Genomic DNA, 18,960 nt, shown 5'->3' with positions numbered 1-18,960 from the left:
CACTTCACACCCAAAATTTCACTGTTCAACTTATATGAACAAGAACATCTGACCACAGTGAACCAAGCTGAACACTCATGATGAGTCATGTTGCTTGAGTAACTGAAGGTCTGAAGGTTATGGAGGAGATACATAAACATTTTGATAAGGATGGTAAGAGATTTGGCAGCACTGAAAGCTGGCTGCCAAAGCTTCTGATCACTCAAGTCCCTAATTTAAAACTTGTTCATTGCTGGAAATTTATACAAACCATACATTCACAAGCACAATAACACAATTCACAAACCACTACATGCATTTAAGTGAACCTTTCCCAAACCTGCTGCTCAATACAAAATTTGTTCAAGTGGGTTGTCCACCTCTCCCCACTTCCAACACAGCTATGTATCCCAAAATCATGTTTTAAACATAATGTAATTAAAAAACACTAGTAATTACAAGCTGTACTTGCTAAATAACCTACTAATACTCTAATAATTGAGACATTTCAAACTATAAAATAAAGTTTAAATTAAAAATAAGTGCTTGCTCTGAGATATCAACAAGATGCCACTCTGTCCTGCATAGAGATGATGATAACAGGTAAAGGGGAAAGAATGATAAAGAACCAACTTCTATACCAATAATCCTCCAAGATGTAGACTACCTATGCACCAACTCTCAGCGCTTGTCATACTCTCCCGGTAGTACAAAAACAATCCTCAACCCTGTCAGAAGCTGTTATACCCAGTGAAAGGTGTAAGTACTGAAATTAACCCATCCTCTAATTCCTTCCTACCTGCCCCTATCTAATTGCAGCTCTAGCAGCAGACCTAAAAATTTTTACAAAAATATTATGGTTGGCAACATAAGAGATCCCTACTTAAATGAACTACTGCTACCCTCCGGAAGAAATATGGCCCCAAAACGGCAGTGTTTTTGATGTAAAACTCAATAATAGTTTTCGTTTTCAATGCACCCAACACTTATGATTTTTGACGATTTTCGACGATTTTCCGGGACCTCTTGAGGGGGCGCAAGAACGGAACCCCGTCGTAAACCGGGGACCGCCTGTACTGCTACCCTCCTTGGAGTGTTAGATATTCTTTTCGAAACACTGGGACCTCTTGAGTAGCGGCTCTCTCCCAGTTCCTGAAGAATATCTTTTCCATGACTCAACTGAATCCTACCCTGGGATACTTAAACACAGCTTTCCAAATGTTCCTGCACTAAAACCTCAACTAGTTAAGTTTTCCCAAGTCTCTGATGTGCAGTAAGATGGTGTCCTTTTCAAAATTAGGCTGAGTGCCACATTTCAATTATGGAACAGTGCTGTTGCAAAATCACTGGCCTTCACTAAATAAATCTGCTTTGATGCTTTCATAGAAAATTGCTTCCCTTTTTGATCATTGCACTGACCTTTACCATTAGTTTCTATCCAATATTCACAAACATCTCAGGTCATGGGAGGTCAAAGGATGGTTGTCTGCAGCCAGCTCACACCATGCAGTATCTGTCAGTCTCCCCAATGTTTTGGGATACAAAAAATTGAGGTTGTAGAGCCTCCTCACCAACTCAAGTAGGGGAAATCATATATTTGGACCAATATCAATATCTGTGGGGTTCTCAGAATCTTTCATTTTCTGAGAATCTTGAATTTTACTGGAAGAAATGGATGAGACGAAGGAACCTTATACTTCCTGTAACTGTTCTTGTTGTCAAGCACCCTGGATTTTGTCCACCTGTTGTTCCCAAACTGCTTAGTCTAATCCAAGTATAGGCATCACCTCATATCAGGAGAAGCTGAAGTGGATATAGTAAGATGGATTTTTTTACTCCAGCAAAATACTGACCAACCTTCTATGAGAGTAACTGCCTTGATCCTAAGTACTACAACTTCATTCATCATTATGTAAGATACAACTAGTCTCATGCTTCTCACTGCAACCAACACATTGCTACAGACAGGACGGTCATATCAAGTGCATTTCCATCTCATATGTCTTCGTACAGGTCATATACAACATTCCTGTTACCATGTCCACTACACAGGAACTTACCATAATACAGGACACCATTCATAAAGTGAGCTGATGGATCCCTGGTGCTTCCAATTCTGTCCTTGTAACTTGGATGCATCTCCATAATGTCTGACATCTAAGACCTTGTGGTGCCCAAGTGGCACAACTTGTCTTGGGTACCTGTGACTCAGGACCTGGTGCATGCTTCTGTCTCAGTATGCTGATCTATCACAGAACCTTGTCTCAGATGCCCACACTTGTATCAGAGTTTGGAAATCTCAACATCCCATCCTTTCAACTGAGTTTTGTGTAATCAGCTGTGCCTACTGCTATATGTGGCAACTGGGTCATATCAGGTACCATTTGGCCATGGAGGTGACCATATAACCAATGTCTTCAAACCTTGGGCTGCAACCCAGACTTTGCACCTAGTCTTGGATTTTGGCTTCCTTTCTTGAGGGTACACGCAAATGCATTTTTCATTTCCTTCTTTATTCATTAATATACCTGTACACTGTATATACTTTTATCTGTTATCATTTACACATACAGTACTAAATTTTGCTTCTTGTTATTTATTCCACAGGAATGTATGCTCAATGTGAACCCAGTAATAATATTCTTAATCCATTCTTAAGCCTCAGGATCTTTTGAATTGGTTACAGCATGTTATGTCATTGGCCCTAATACTTGGTGACAGTAACAACCAGTCAAAGGGCCCTGAAGTTCTTTCACTACTTGTCTAAATTTATTAAGAACCCGCCTCTCTGTCACGGTGAGATGAGATATTTCTGTTGTCCCAGAATGATGCAGATGTCTTCCCCAGTCTCATTTATGTTTCAGTTCATTGAGTCTTCCTGAGAGAGACCTCTCATGAAGCCACTTGATTAATTTCCAGAGGCCAGAACCATTCCTACTTGGTGTCATCTTTGAAATAGCTTTATCAGATATGAGTTGCATATGACTATACCATAGTGACCATCACACTTTTATAATTCCCTGAACATAGGAAACAGTGTCATATGTTACTCCAATAATTACAGCATCATAAGTCTGATATTTTTAAGCATCCTTCCTCAAAAGGAATCAAATGACCACGGGATTGAGGTGGGAGACAGAGTATCATATCCCCCTACATTGTGTTTATTGTAAAGGTAACGTAACCATTAATACTGTGAATGCATAAATTATGTAAAGCATTCAAATTTCCATAGTCCATTTTAAAACCATTTAACCTCTTCTTATAAAGAGAATCAATCACATGTAGTTCACATGAAGAAAAACCAGATATGGCTGTGGGGCCATTGTACATTATTACCATCATCTAGTAGTTTAACCAGACAGCTGAGCTCATTCATTTAGCTCTCACGTTGTCGTTATAAATAATGTAGTTTAGATTTTATCTATTAAAGTACAGCTTTCTAAAAATCTTTATAATTGCGTTAATTGAAAATTATGGAATGTTGGCAAAACTTCTGCAACTGATTTGTTTCCAAGACTTGACATTGGTTGTACATTTTATTTTGGACATTCACAGACTGTCCCTGACAACTGACCTAATCATCTATCTGCACCCATGCACACTTACAAATGATAACATTTCCATGAAAGATAAAAGTGTAAAAAACCAAATGATAGAGTACTGCAATATACAATTAAAAATAAATAATTCATATGTAATGGCTCTGGCATATGACTATGTAAAACCAATGTGGGTTATTAATCAAATACCCAAGGGTCAATTGACTGACTAATTCCAAGATGGGTCAAAATTACCTGTATGTATCATTCTTTTTGATATAGTGAATCCCATATCCCAACATTGGGCTTGATCTGTTTTAATTTTCTATTATTAGGTTCATTATTCCAGATACAGTACTCAGCAACTGATTGATTACAATGAGTTTCAGGGATGTTATATGACCACTAATAGGAATGTCTACATGTGATCTCATCATAGTAATTGCTGCTTTATGGCACCTTCATTTCCTCTGATGACCACATGGGCAGGAATCCAACATATTTCTACATTTTTACCATCTTCATATAATTTGTGAAGTGAAACTACAATTTGTTGTGCAAGGATATTATTCTAACTATACAATTTTAGAGGGTTCCTAGAGCTGCCAAAAATTACAAATTTCTGTGATGTATATCTTTAATAATTCTAATGGCTAATCTTATTACTGAACACATATTTCTGCTTTGATAACAGAAGATTTGTTAGGCAAGAAATAGGTATGTTTCATTGGGGAACATGGCTGCAAATCCTACACATAATGAACATTTGGAGCATCTGTATATTGCAGTCTGCCTTTTGCACTTTACTTGTTCTCTTGAGTGTTGTTCATGATGTTCTGGGGTATATGTACAGGTTTTGGATAAATATTTCAAGTGTACACCTTATGCATAATCCAAAGAGAAGGTTGTTCTTTTATCGGAGGATATTTTATATTTATATTTGTTGACCCAAACATTCTATGGCTATAGATGGGAAAGGTGGTGGGTAGTCATTTATAAATATATATCTCACTAATCACAAAGTCTTTTGTTGGTGCATTGTTTGCCTGTATTTTTATTGCACTATGAATTGTTACTAAATCATGATAAAGAGTAAAAAGGTAGTTCACCATTTTCAACTTGGAAAACAGAGTTTGGGGAAGATTTAAGGCTCTAGTGCATATGCTTAGTCCCTCAATACAAACTGAACCCAGACTTTTCCAAGTTGTATTTGAGGCTGAACTGTATTTCTGATATCCATAGTCTAGAATAGATATGACAGTTGCTCTGTACAGTATTGTCAAGGTTGGTCTGTCAGTTCTCCAATTGGAGTATGATAGTTTAGTTATCAAAATTTAATACATTTTTGTATTTAAGTCAATTTCTTAATTTTTTTCCTCTTGATAACATTTTAAAAAGCATAATTGTAGTGGTCTTTTCTATAGAGAACTGGAAGCCTACTGTGAGACACATGGGTTTTCAGGTTTATGCCTTATGATTGATATGTTGAAAAATCACCCAAGTAAATATTATTTTTTATATCAAATAGCAGTTGACTACTGATGTCATTTACTCTTTGAGTAAAGAGGATGCTGCTAAGACCACTTCCACTTGGGAGTTCCACTTTCAGGATAAAGTCTTTGAACGAAATCCTCTACTTGCATCTGAAAGGTAAGATCCGTCAGAAAGTTTTTAACGAAAACTGGTTAGAGACAATGAATGTACATCATTTCTGTATCATGTTTTTAATATTGATTACCTCCATATAGTACCACAGGCTCTTTGTATATTAGAACAAACAGATTTAAGTTTGCCTGCATTTAAATCTTATATGGATGTGATCTTACAGATGGCACAGTGAATTTAAGATATACTGTTCTGTGATCCAAACTGGATAGGCATCAGTATTTTTAAGTAAGTGACATAAAAGTTGTGCATCTACCATTTTCTCTAACAATCTGCACACGCAACTTTTGGAAACTGGTCTATGATTGTTACCTGGGTCTTTTCCTAGTTTGGAATTTTTCCATTCTTCTGAGAATTTACTAGGTTAGATTCACTTATAGTCTTTATCTTACAAAAATAGTTCCTGATTTCTGGGGATCAAGAATCTAGTTTCATTTTTTAATGTAGTGTGTCTTGGCACTTTTACAAATGTCCAACTTATTTTCCTAACTTTTTACCATACTTGCTGTATACTATTAATGTTGCAGTTCTGTGATACATATTCTAAACTTTGCCAAGTCTGTTGTATGTTGGTTTTAGTATATCAGTTTATTAATATTGTAATCATTTTTAACATATTTCCTCCTAGTAAAGGTTATGAGTTATCAATGTTGTTAAACCTTTTATTTAGACTGCCTAACCTTCTTCCAGCTGAATGTTTTTGTTTTATTGATTTTGATAAAGTATCAGACCACGATGATATTTTATACCACCTATACTGTATGGGCATAGCGTGACATTCTCTGGTGAAAAAGCTGATGTGGTTTTGAGAATATATATTTGTTCTACTGCATTTCATGTGTGATCTGGTGATATATAATTATAATCCCAAATAGGGCCACTGGCATTAAAATTGCCAACTATTATAGGGGTCCTTGAGATTACTTATTAACACTTTCAATTATTTAACTTACAATTTTTATTTGGCTGATTATGTAAGTTGCAGATGGTACAGATATTGTTTTCCATTTGTTACTTGACTTTTGTAAATAGTAAATTAGTATTATTAAAATTTACTCCTTCATAAATCATCGTATTGTGTACGGTATACATATATATAATAAATATATATACACACACACATATATAAATATATAAGCGCTTGGTACTGAACTTCTGCTTGTCACAAGAAAATGATACTGAAGCAGAAGTTCAGTATATATATATATATATATATATATATATGGTACTGAACTATCTATATATATATGTCATTTTCCTATATGGGATTATATATTATATATATATACTGAAGTCACAATTATATATATAAATAATATATATATATATATATATATATATATATATATATATATATATATATATATATATATATATATATATATATATATATATATATATATATATATATATATATATATATATGATGCTGCAAGTAAATATTTGCCTATTGATGGTATTGATTTGTTACATGTAAATGTAATGCTAAGGGTTTATATTCTTTGAAGAGACAGTGTGTCTCTCAAGGTGTGCTCTGGTTTGAAGGTTGTTTACATTCCACTGAATTATATAAATACCAAAAGTCTTATGTAAGTGTGAGGAGATTTTTATGGCTTGTAAGTTGTTTTACTATTTATTATAACAGGTTATATTTCTGTTGTTCTTCAGAAATTTATTTTTTAAATTGTTTCAAGTTTTCTTGGGTTTAACCATTTCATTGCCAGATTCTTTTCTGGAGAGTTCCTTTAGTTTGAACTTTTTCTCGAAACATATCTACAACATATGTTTTCTTCATAAATATCAAAAGGTTGATAAACAAGCATCCTCTTTCACAAGTTTCTGTCAGTTGTTTCTTTATTGTGTATTTTAATAAATTTATTTCTGTATTTGTCAGCCCATCTTTTGTTATATTCTTGTTATTGTTGCAGAGTTCAATACAGCATGAACTGCATCAACATGCTTCACAGTGTCTCTGTCTCTTGCTTTTTCCTATGCAGTTTTGTTGTGGGAAGTCCTGAGTTGGGGTGATTACATATTTCTGATATTCATTCTGATCTTTGGTTTTCCTTTTAGTATATATTTACTTTAAGGTGGGACCTCTATTGATTGGTTTGTTAGGTTCAGAAACATTTTTTTGGTAGTCTCCTTCTCTTCCTTAAGGATTGCATTTTCTTCATCTAATTTGAGTTCTAATATTTTTCTATCCTGTATAGTGTTTGTTTGCTCTATTCCATATGTTTATTTTGATTCTGTTTTTTTCTTGGGGGGAGGGTTTATGGTTTTATACATAGGTTTTTGCTGGATCATTAAACACTTACTTTCAGTTCCATTTTAGCTTTTCTCACGGGCATTCCAGTTCTATCCTGAAGTATTTTGAGTTCTGTGTTGTATATATGAAATGCACACTTTCGGTCTTGCAAGGTGATTCTGACTACGGTTTAAGCAAGTTTGTTCACCACAATCCCACTTTGTTTTGTGATCATTTGATGTCTGGAATTGCTATGGCATTGTTTGTTGAGTGTCCACAGTTAAATTTTTGCACTGTGAGAGTTTGGGGGTACATAAGGCCTTACTTCTCTTTGGCCTAAATTTTAATTTTCAATGGAAGATCTTGTCCATCAAACTTTATTTTTACTACTTTTATTTACTTTTCCTGCTTGAATTATTATAGATTTCACAGTGTTGCACATTATTGTATCTTTTCTTAAATGTAATTAAAAATATCTATGCAACTGGTTCATCTCAATAATTGGGTAATATAATTGTTCTATGTACACTGCTCATTGTTTCATGTTTCATCACTTTAACTTTTGAGTTATCTAGAGCTTGTCTTACAAGATACCCCTCAGATTGATTTTTGGTGGCTGCTTTGACCTATCATGTTTTCTTTCAATAGTCTACTTAGCGATCATATTTTGGTATTCACATTCTGGTATTAAAAACCTAACCAATTTTTGTTTCCAGAGAATCAAAATAGGTTGAGGTTCCATCCTGCCTGCATTAAACTTTTATTTTTGGCAATTCAAAAGGTTTAATACAAAATTATACAAATACTGTACTGTATACACAATGACTTAAAACTATAAACACCAAAAATATTCAGGGCCAACCTCATACTACACTGCACTGCTGATCCACTTACCACGACAATAGCAATAAAACAAGTTCAAGCAGAACACAACACTGAATTTCCACATCTAAACACTACAAAATGAATTTCCATATCTAATGACAAATTAATTCCTGGTTTAGTGTACAGTACGACATCAACTCATAACTCAAAAAGATTCTATACACTTACAATCTTACAGGAAGCAACAATTTTATTTATCATGCACACAAGTGAACTCTAAAATTCCACAAAGTAAACTACAGTATAACCCCTTGGTTAAACTTCTTCAATAAAGGCACTATAACACTCACCAGCAGGGTGTTCTTCTGGGGGTGGAATCTGATGAATATGAGTTTTACTCTTCACATTGTTATTTATTTGGTTAGTCACCTCTGTGACTGATGTGCACTCACCTGAAAAGAAAAATTTACTACATTAAAATTGGAAGCAAACAAAAGCCAGTCTAGGATAAAGTAATTCCAATTGACTATTTAACTAAGACTAACACACCTTGTCCTATACCATGACTTTGTACACAAACTATATGTATTTACATTAGGCTAATTACTATCACTGTGTATATATACTAATTTTCACTTTCTTCAAAATAATTGCCAACACTGGATAGCCTATTTGTTCTACTCTGCAGAAGTTACATTTGGATGTTCATGACCTTGAAGCCTGTATCAAAATAAATTACAAAAGTATAGATGTTAATGATGAATTACATTACTAAAACAGCAATAATTACTACGCGAGGTAAGACCTTGTGAAATAATCTTACCATCACAAACTCATCCCTCTTGGACCAATGAAAATGCCTAGCACTTGTATGAGTGCAGACTGCAACAGAGGCAATTACCATATTGCATGTAGAATCATTATTTTTTTATACTTACCAGAATACTCTAATGTCTACTCCAACTACCCTTAAGCTATCTAATTATATGTTGGCTGGATGTAATCATAAAAGATCTGCAGCCTAACCAGTGAGCCTTAAGAACTCATTTACTGACCCCTTGTCATCTCAAAATGCCTAATACATACTTGCATTTCTTTTGTATTGGCCAAGCTGGAAAGCTGCTTGAACTCTTGTGTTCCCACTATTCCTGCCTTTATGAATCAACAAAATACCATTTTTCTTTCACATCTTGGAGGAAAGGAAAAAAAAAAAAAAAAATCCAGAAAGGATGACAATTTTGAAAATATTTGGATGTTCTAAGAAGTCATGGGGGAGTTTTCATTAAAGCAGTATCCAGACAAAGATGAAACAAGAAATAGAAACATCACAGGTTTTCTTACATTTGTCTATTTTCTGAAACAGCAAACTGACACTATATCTGGTCCTTTGTGGTCTTACCTTTGATAGATGCTTTTGGATTGAGTTTGGGGGCAAACAAAACAAACTGGATTTCCAACACAAGGTCAGTATTTAATGGAGAAAGCTATGGGAGCAAATTCAGTAGACAGAATACCTGAAGCTTGAAATACAGTACTTGAACAGGCTAAAAAATTATATTCTTTTCCATCATCAAAGCATGACTCAGACATGATGTGAAGCTTGGAAGGACTAAACAAGTCATTCACTGTAAAAGCTGAGGGTAATACCACAAGTGCTGACTCATCAAAAAATGCTGACCATAAAGATCCTTTCAATCCGATTTAAAAACCCTTCTTGAACTTGTCTGCCTCCTTGGTACAAAAGTAGAATACTGCATCAGAGATCCCACACTATTAGATTCAGATATTTATAAGCCTAAATGTGATGGACACAAAGTTTGTGCAATCAAGGCTGAAACTGATCCCCTTATCTTTGTAACTGGTCTGAATCTCCCATGCTGTTCTTGACCAATACATTGTAAATTTATCATCAGTGTCAAAAACAATCTGTTACCTGAATATTCCTATTCATAACAAAATTTACTTTCTACACCTTTTGTCATCTGTGACAGCCATGCAAAAAGACCCTGTAACACTTGGTACTGATAAACATTGTGTGTATCTGTCATGATTGTGTAGTGAACATGAATTAATTGTATTGCCTGTATGCCTCTGAAGAGTAAATGTTAAAAGAAAATTAAGTCTTTATCTAAAATCATTTGCAGCTGTCACATACTACAATGAAAACAATCTTCTGTTACGTCTTGATTTTACGTGTGAAATCATGTAGTGTACTTCAACAATCCATTGGAGATAAACATCATGGAATGTGTGATTGGGACAATGTTGCAATTTAAGTTATAACTCTGCAAGAGCAGAATGTTTTAGTTTTGTTGGCTGTAAAAGGTTATGTAGTTGAGCACTATATGCGGTACAGAGAACTTACTCTGGGCTAGGCCTGAAAACACTGTTATCTGACATATGACCTATTACATGCTCTCAAATCCCTGTGAGTCTATCAATGCAAAGCTCAACTGTGAGTCAAAATGTTCATTGAAATGGCCCTACATCAGGAGATACACAGGAGAATCCATTGCAAACCCCCTTCATGAGACACTTCCAGTAAAAGGCATATCTACTTCAATGTGGCACAGGAGATCCCACAGCTTCCAATATTGTCTTGGATCAGTACTTCACAGGGAAAGGACAAACAACCAAGATTTATTTCTTTTCTCTTCTATGAAAGTGACTGCCAACTAATGAGTAGGGAAGTTATCAAACACTCAAGAAATGTATTTACCATCAGTCTATACATTTTGCATTCAATGAAATGTGTGAATACATGTACTGTACAGTAATCTAAGTTGCTGCAACTAAAACCAGAACAATATCACTAACCTTTGTACTTGTCAGCAGAACAATCAACTAAAACTTTCCTCTTATCCTAATCTCTTCAACTTCACCAACCCATTTTATATCTACATCACTAATGTCTACATCCCCTAACCACCATGATTATCCCATCAACCTCAGCAACGTAATGACTGTTTTCAGTTTTAATAAGCATGATGTTCAAATTAAATACTCCAGTGCCTCTTTTCCTTCTTCATCAGTAATGATGACATCTTCAGGTACATCTGCGGATATTCTTCTGTTTACCCTTCCATAACTAACTGAACAACTTTTCTTACAGCAGTCCTAAAAAATTAGACTACTTTTTTAAGACATCCCATTAGTCTATCCCTTATTGAAATAGTGTCAAAATATTATTTCTACTCAACAGTTCTCTGTTAAAATTTGTTATCGCTGTCATCAATGAACTAGCAGACTTCGATAGTCTTCCTCTTGCTTACTCAATCTTTGCTGTTTTTCTGTATCGTCAACTAATCTCACCTGAAATCTCCTTTGGTCACTATCCACTCTTATAAGTTTGCCAGGTACCATTACTCTACTCCAGTTAACATGACCAACCACAGCACTTGCTGAGACTCATCAATTCTCAGCTCCCTTGACTGAAGACAGTCCCCTACCTAGTGCTAACATGATCATGCCTGTTGTATTCCAGCCATTAACTAGTCTCTAGTATGATCACACATAACTTTCTAGCCAGACACCATTGCTCACATTCAAACATTAACCATTACAGTCATATGTCCTATAAACAACAATTGCAGTCTGCTGTTCTAACAACAAACAGTGGCCGAAGCACTTAGAAAGTTGGTGGTCTGAATAGCAATCATTAAAAGACTGCTCACTGTGAACCAAGTATGAACCATCCATTCCTGCTGTGTATCATTCATTTGCAGGCTTCATGTTCTTTTTTCCCTATATTTATTCATCAAAGCACACATTAATAAATTTTGGCTAACTTATACTAAACCTTTGCAAAGTGGGCTGTCTGATGAATATTTCACTTAATGAAGGGAATTTATGGTAATGGATTACAAAAGACAGCTTTCATATACATGTAAGTTAAGTTCATAAAATTCTGCAAGTGCTGTATGGAGTCTGCAAATTATGTAACATTTAATAGGTGACTAAACTCACTACCTTTGTCCAGAAATATTACATAACACATTAAATTACCATATGCAATACTGAAGATCAATAACTGTTTGTTAATAGCTATATGAAAAAAATACCTTGTACATAAACAATATATACCTTTTGGTAAAGTACCATTGAAAAAGTATGGGCTGTTATAGTCTTAACAGTGTATATAACACAGTAACTAGGTAATACCAAGAAATCAACAGAAAAAAAAAATTAAGCAAACATTTAGCAATCCCAACTAGTTGTCCTAAATTAATTATTCAGATATTAAAATGAAATCCAATAGTCTTGTTAACCAACAACAAACCACCTCTGTAGATGACAAGGTGACAGAAAATTACTGAACGGTCTCGAAACATATTCTTTCCCCTCACCATGTGACACATCACCTGAGGGAAGCTGCCATCTCCTAGCAAGAATTCTGCTAGTGCTGAAATGTCACTCTTTTGCAATCCAAACTTGTTTCATACTGCAAACTGCCTCACACCTATGATGTAGCTTAAATATATCCCTCTAGATGTATTTTGCATCCTCTAGATGTATTTCCCACTAACAAAATTCCCCAAAATAATAATTTAAAATATATAACAAAATTTAATGCTGCAAATCAAATAAAAAATTATACACATTAAAACTGAAATACTGCACAATGGATAAATCATACTAAAAAAATTGCCAAATTTTGCAAATATCAATACTGTAAATGCAGTTCCCCTACTTCAGTATGATGGCTAAGAATTTTGGACGTTCATAAATCAAGGGCTATGAATAGAATTGGCAATATGTGATACTGCATTGTACAATACCTTTGTAAAAACTTAAGCTTATAAGCTTCAAATTTTTTTATATCCTTTGCAAAATTACATAAAAAAAATGAAAGGCAAAATTTCCAAATGTACTGAAATCAAATGCTTAACACACAAACTGGATTTATGGAAACTTCCACCTCAAGACTTCAATGAAGGAAATTAACTTGGCCGCCATCCATGTGAAATGTATTAGTTCATGCACTAATTAACAAGCATTTTTTCTATTTCAAGAGGCTTTGAAGGCAGAACATGAAATACTGAAGACTGTGACACAGAGAGACCTATAGATCAAATATACATCAAACAAAAAACAGTACTGTAATGTGCTAAATTTGTAATGTCATTGAGACTTGCATCCAGAAGAATTTTAAAGAAAACAAGCAACAAGGCTCAAAACTATTTCTGTAAATTTGTAACGTCATTGATACTTGCATCCAGAAGAATTTTAAAGAAAGCAAGCAACAAGGCTCAAAACTATTTCTGCCACAAGTAGTGTTTTTATGATAACTACTGTGAAAATTATTCACCGCTCCAAAAATAAAAATTAAATAAAATAAAATAGTTTTGCAATGTTGCCAAGAAATCTGCCCATATAATACATACATTCCCAAACTTAATACTATGTATATGAAAAATTTAAAATATGCACTAAAAAGTAAAATTTAATTTTTTGAGACACCAAGATTTTCTTACAATTAATCATGTCTAAAAAAATTAGAGCGTGGGTGTCAAACATGGAAGGAAATGCTGCAAGAAAAGAAATAAATTTGTTTATTTCTTCCATGTTTGGCGCCCACGCTTTCATTTTTCTAGACATGGTTAATTGTAAGAAAATCCTGGTGTGTCTCAAAAAATTATTTTTTACTTTTTAGTGCATTTTAATAAAAGCGTGTCTTAAAATTTTTTTTATTTCTTTATTTTATACTTTTTAGTTGTGACAGAAATTGTAACTGATTTATGATTGTAGCTAACAAAATTGAAAGTGATATCCTGTCGAGACAAAGAAGGTTTGAGAAATCCGTAGAGTTATTAACTTATTCTACCGAGTCAAAGAAGGTATGAAAAATCTGAAGATTTTTATACAAATCCTGAGATACTGGGAGAGGTCACTGTAGGGTCACCAGAGGTCACTGCTGACCTACTGATCATGTAAGGTTGTATTGTCACTGGGACTGAGTAACCACACAAAATTTCAAGCCCATCGGACAAAGGGAACAGGTCAAAAATTGAGTTACAAGTTTTGACCCGAACAGACGCAGGTCATGTTAAATAAAAACGTGTAAAAATAAAAATCTACATAATAAGAAGCCACATTTTACTTCTCTTTATCATAAAATCAATGATATCATTCAAAATTCTAATCAGTAAACGTAGAAGCAGATATCATTGTACTTACAGCACCTGCTGAGGCATTATCAAACATAAACAAAAAAAATCAGATGATTTACAAAACTTTTAGTAATTCAAAATATGTCACATATATAGGCTATACCAAACTGGCTTCCATATCTTTTAGGCCTATATGGTAAAGACACGGCGGGTTCACCTTTGTAGGATATTACAGTTGAACCTATACTCATTAATATAACAAACAAGAAGAAGAAAACAAAAAGGCAATATGTAGCCTACCCATACATGTGTCCTCCTCTTTTGAACTCAGATGACCCTAGTGATTTCCAAAATGAACTTCAAGCTATAATTTTATATCTATAAATAAAATAATTTGCATGATGAAATAATGAAAGGTTAGCCAACAGGGAAAATATAAAATATATTAATATTTATTTGGGATACAGTTGGCCTACAAAAAAGTTCACGGGTCATTCACAAAACCTCTTTACCTAGCCTATCTTCCCCTACATGTAGTTTAACACAAACCTATTTATTTTTTGTAAATATAAAAGTTATTTGGCAAATGTTCTGTTCCATATTAAAAACATAGACCTAATAATAAGAAATGCATTCATTCCGGCTACTGTGACAAATTCTTGTCAGAGGCTTACAATGCCTCTGAACCTGCAGCATAACCTCAACAAACCTGCGTCAACACCTGAGGCTAAGCATGGAAATACACTTGAAGTTAACCTAATAGTCTTACAAAATGGCAAAACAGTCTCAGCTCTCAAGAATACATACTTTTGTATGGAACCTCAACAGTTTTCTGGCACTCACCTACTTGCTCGTCACCAAAACAGATTTCACGAGAAAGCAAAACACATAAAACGAAAGCAACCATGTCACAGTAATGATTAATATTAATGCTGTTACTGAAGTACTCACAGAAACTTTTGCAATCAATTTATTGATAAGTTTTAGTAAGGTGGCATCGTTGACAACAAAATCAAACTTCCTACTGAATTTTGCAAATGCACAAAACCTCATAACAATTACCAGACTGATGTTTATTTAATCCAACATGAGGCTTAACATACCATAGGCCCAACATAATCTTTCTGCCTTATCAGTGCACTGTATCCTATAGTGTAAACTAATCTTCTTAGTAATGCTGCAACTTTGATTGTAAAACATGGAAGAGTTGTTCACAGGGTTTTAAACAAAACAGCAAATCTAGACTATGTTCCATTATGAAAGCAAGAACTTTGGATAGACTAAGCCTAACCTGTATAATGGGTTATTTATGGAAGCAGGTAATTAATGTCCACTACTTGGGGATGTAATTTATTGTCTTAATCATTGCCAGTTTGAATAATTTTTATTTTAGAAACTCATATTTACAAAATACTGTAAAAATTCAAAAAACGTCTGGAGGAAATCCACAAATCCTATGCTAAACATATTAAATTAACGTATGACAAGCTGGCCATCTCAAACACCTTGTGCAAGTGCAGTCAGCACCAGACTAGCCTAGCCTAAGGTAATATTCGCCGATGTCCAACAGGCCTAAAAAAAAACAAAAACAAAGCAAAAAACATAAACTCCATCACAAGTTAAAGCATCAGCAGTTCTCGCATAATCATAAAACTAGAAATGGTGGGTTGATCATAACCACAGCATCACAAATGGCACTATATATATATAAATCACAGATGAGAACACAGCAATAGGCCTACGTGTGACTCACATTGCCGTGTGTGATCCATCACACCTCTGAACAGTTACTGACCCTTAGAAACACATATAAACACTCCCTCCCTCCCTTGCTAAACGTTGCAAATTCCCTGCAAATGGTCCCACTCCCCCCTATCCCCCTTCTTCTTTTCAACATTATTCATATTTTTTGTTAGGCCCATTGGGCGCACCTCTTTTCAGGCCCCGATACAACGTACAACTTAACTTCTCACTTCTCGACTCTCTTCACATAGGCCTGATCGCGTCACCTAGGCGCTACTATGCTTTTGCCGTACTTTGAGACAAACACACAAATAAACTAAAATGACGTAAACGTTTTGAATTACGATCACGAGAGGTTCGCACTATCGGGGTCCAAAAGATTCAACCCTTTGGTCCCTTCGCCCCTTTTTATTTTTCGGGTGTGTGTGTGGGGGGAGGAGGGGTTTTTCCTGGTCAACATAACTTGGCCACACTTACCCACACAGTTTTTGGTGGCCACTCCCCTTATTTCGGGGGGCGCTGGTGCTTAACTGGGGGTGTTCTTCAAGAGAGTGGGAGGAGGCTGGGGGAGGAAGCCATTGGGGGTCTCTGATCCCTCTCGCTCGTAGCACAACACTAACAAAGACGAGGCCTGAAAGACACCTACACACACCGCTCGCACAGCCATGTGAGCGCATCTGGCACCGTTTTCTACGGCGTTCTTCTCAAAAACTTTACTCTGCCACTTTTCTGAAAGAGCCTGATTTTACTTTTATGTTATACCTTGACATTTAATAAACCGATATTAAATGCTATTGAATATCCCTACTAAACTACAGCAAAACATAGTCAAATGAAAAGTTACTAAGATATTCAGATAAAAAAGGCGGCCTACCCGGCAAGGACTTGGGTAGTGCTGCCAAATATCATGAACAACATTTATCAAACCAACCTGCAATATACCATTTAAACTCTCAAAGGCTGTGGATTTTCTGTAATTAATATATTAATGATGGACAGTTGGCGTAGTATGATATACGAGAGAAATTGTACTCAAAGGTTCTTAATCGCCATCCTGCTTAGCAAGGCCCACTTCCAAGATAACATAATATATCTAATCCTTGTAGGCTAAGTAAGAATACTAGACACGTGTTACAATTTAGCAATCAGCCGTTATTTACTATACCATTACACTGACCACGAAAATTTTCGATGCAATACCAATGACAAAGTTTTTGCGCAATTCTAAGCCCTGTTAATGAAATTGTACGAATACCGCAACCGGATAATGATATGCAAAACAACAAAAACACTCAGTCACTTACTTTTCTCGTAGTGAACGTTCCCCACAAGGATCGCTTCGATACTACGCAGAATGTGGAACGTCGGCCAGTGACGTCATGGGCCTACCATACCCACACTTGTCTAGACAATCAATCACATACAGAACTTTGTCATAAGTTCGATGTGACATCTATGACGGAATGACACACACAGGTTCACACCACAAGCGTGGAAACAGGGTAACATACGAGGATAGTTTTGGGAAAAGGGCGCGGGACACACGTGGTAAATTCAATAAGAGTTAAGCGTTTGTGACGTCTCTCTCTCTCTCTCTCTCTCTCTCTCTCTCTGCCGCGTCACGTTGCAACATAAGACGGGGATCGCAACATTCGAAATTAGAAAACTTAACCATTCATTTTGGGTAGGGCCCATTGAGGATTTACCTGCATACACTGACAGGGTGTTGAAAAGAGAGGCAGTTCACCATTGATTTCCTTCGCTGGGACCGAATCGCACTTGCAAGAAATGAGAAAAAAGGGTTTAGTTGTGTGGCAATTGCAACGATGGTTCTCGCTTCCTCTTGCAACAACAAAAAACAGTACTGTAGAGCAACGAACTGGGAGTGAACGCCATTAACTATTAGGACAGAATCAAAATGAGGCCAGGTTAATCTAAATTTGCAGATATCTCGAGAGTTTAAAATAATGACGGTGAGCGCGGGACCGCTTGCTATCATGACAGTTGAGGTTTACGTTGCACACGCATATGGCGTCAAGTTGAAATTTTCGCGCGCAGAACGTTAGCCAATGGGAACGAAACCGACAATAAAAATAGAATTACGCAACGGGAGGTTATTAAAGCCTAACACGAGGAAAGGTAATACTGCAAATACTTGTTGCAGAGTGAGATATGCTATATTTAGAAAGAAAATTCACAGATGAGAAAGAGATGTCGCTAAATTTATTCAAAGACATTTAAAACACAAACGCTGCAAACGGACTAAAGTTCAATCCCGTTATGTCCGGCCCATCCAAATCCATCCCAATCGCTCGATAGGATAAATCAAGAGGAGATATCACAAAATCAAACATTTCTTGCTGCTACCTCTGCTCCCTTCATTGTTGTCCTCTTAAACTGTTTGATCCGTATGCAAATTTCTCAAACGTGAACTGGGGCGAGCACCATAAAATATGTCAGTCCTTTATATTTATGCTTGATCCTTTTAATGTCGAATGAGGCGTACCTTATGTGGGAATGTGGAAGATGGAGGAGGAGGTGGAGGGAGAGAGGGAGGAAAATCAAAACCTGTTACTCCCAATCCCTCCCTTCTTACTGATCTCCCTCTATCCACAACGGGCACCTCCCCTCTCTCTCTCTCTCTCTCTCTCTCTCTCTCTCTCACACACACACACACACACACTCTCCCAACTTGATAAAAGGTAAAAAGGGAGTGGTGGTTAATATTTATGTGTATGGTCGGACAGACAGTCATACCTGTCAGGATGTGGGGTCTGCTAAGAGAGAGAGGGAGAGAGAGAGCGAGGACTTACTGCGCCCGGGAGACATGCTTTTAGAAAATATAGGA

The 18,960-nt window shown here is 35.7% G+C and overlaps 1 protein-coding gene across 1 annotated transcript in view; it reads right to left on the bottom strand.

Moving 5' to 3' along the window:
* Positions 1–16,245, bottom strand: part of LOC136852497 (broad-complex core protein isoforms 1/2/3/4/5-like) — a 333,447-nt gene extending 317,202 nt beyond the window's left edge. The window contains 2 exon segments of the mRNA XM_067127171.1: positions 8,610–8,711; positions 16,123–16,245. Coding sequence (XP_066983272.1) covers positions 8,610–8,711; positions 16,123–16,141 — 121 coding nt within the window. The 5' untranslated portion in view covers positions 16,142–16,245.
* Positions 16,246–18,960: the final 2,715 nt, after the last annotated feature.

Source organism: Macrobrachium rosenbergii, chromosome 3 (assembly GCF_040412425.1).
Source record: "Macrobrachium rosenbergii isolate ZJJX-2024 chromosome 3, ASM4041242v1, whole genome shotgun sequence".
In the NCBI taxonomy this organism is placed as follows: domain Eukaryota; kingdom Metazoa; phylum Arthropoda; class Malacostraca; order Decapoda; family Palaemonidae; genus Macrobrachium; species Macrobrachium rosenbergii.
This window is presented reverse-complemented; position numbering and strand designations above follow the sequence as displayed.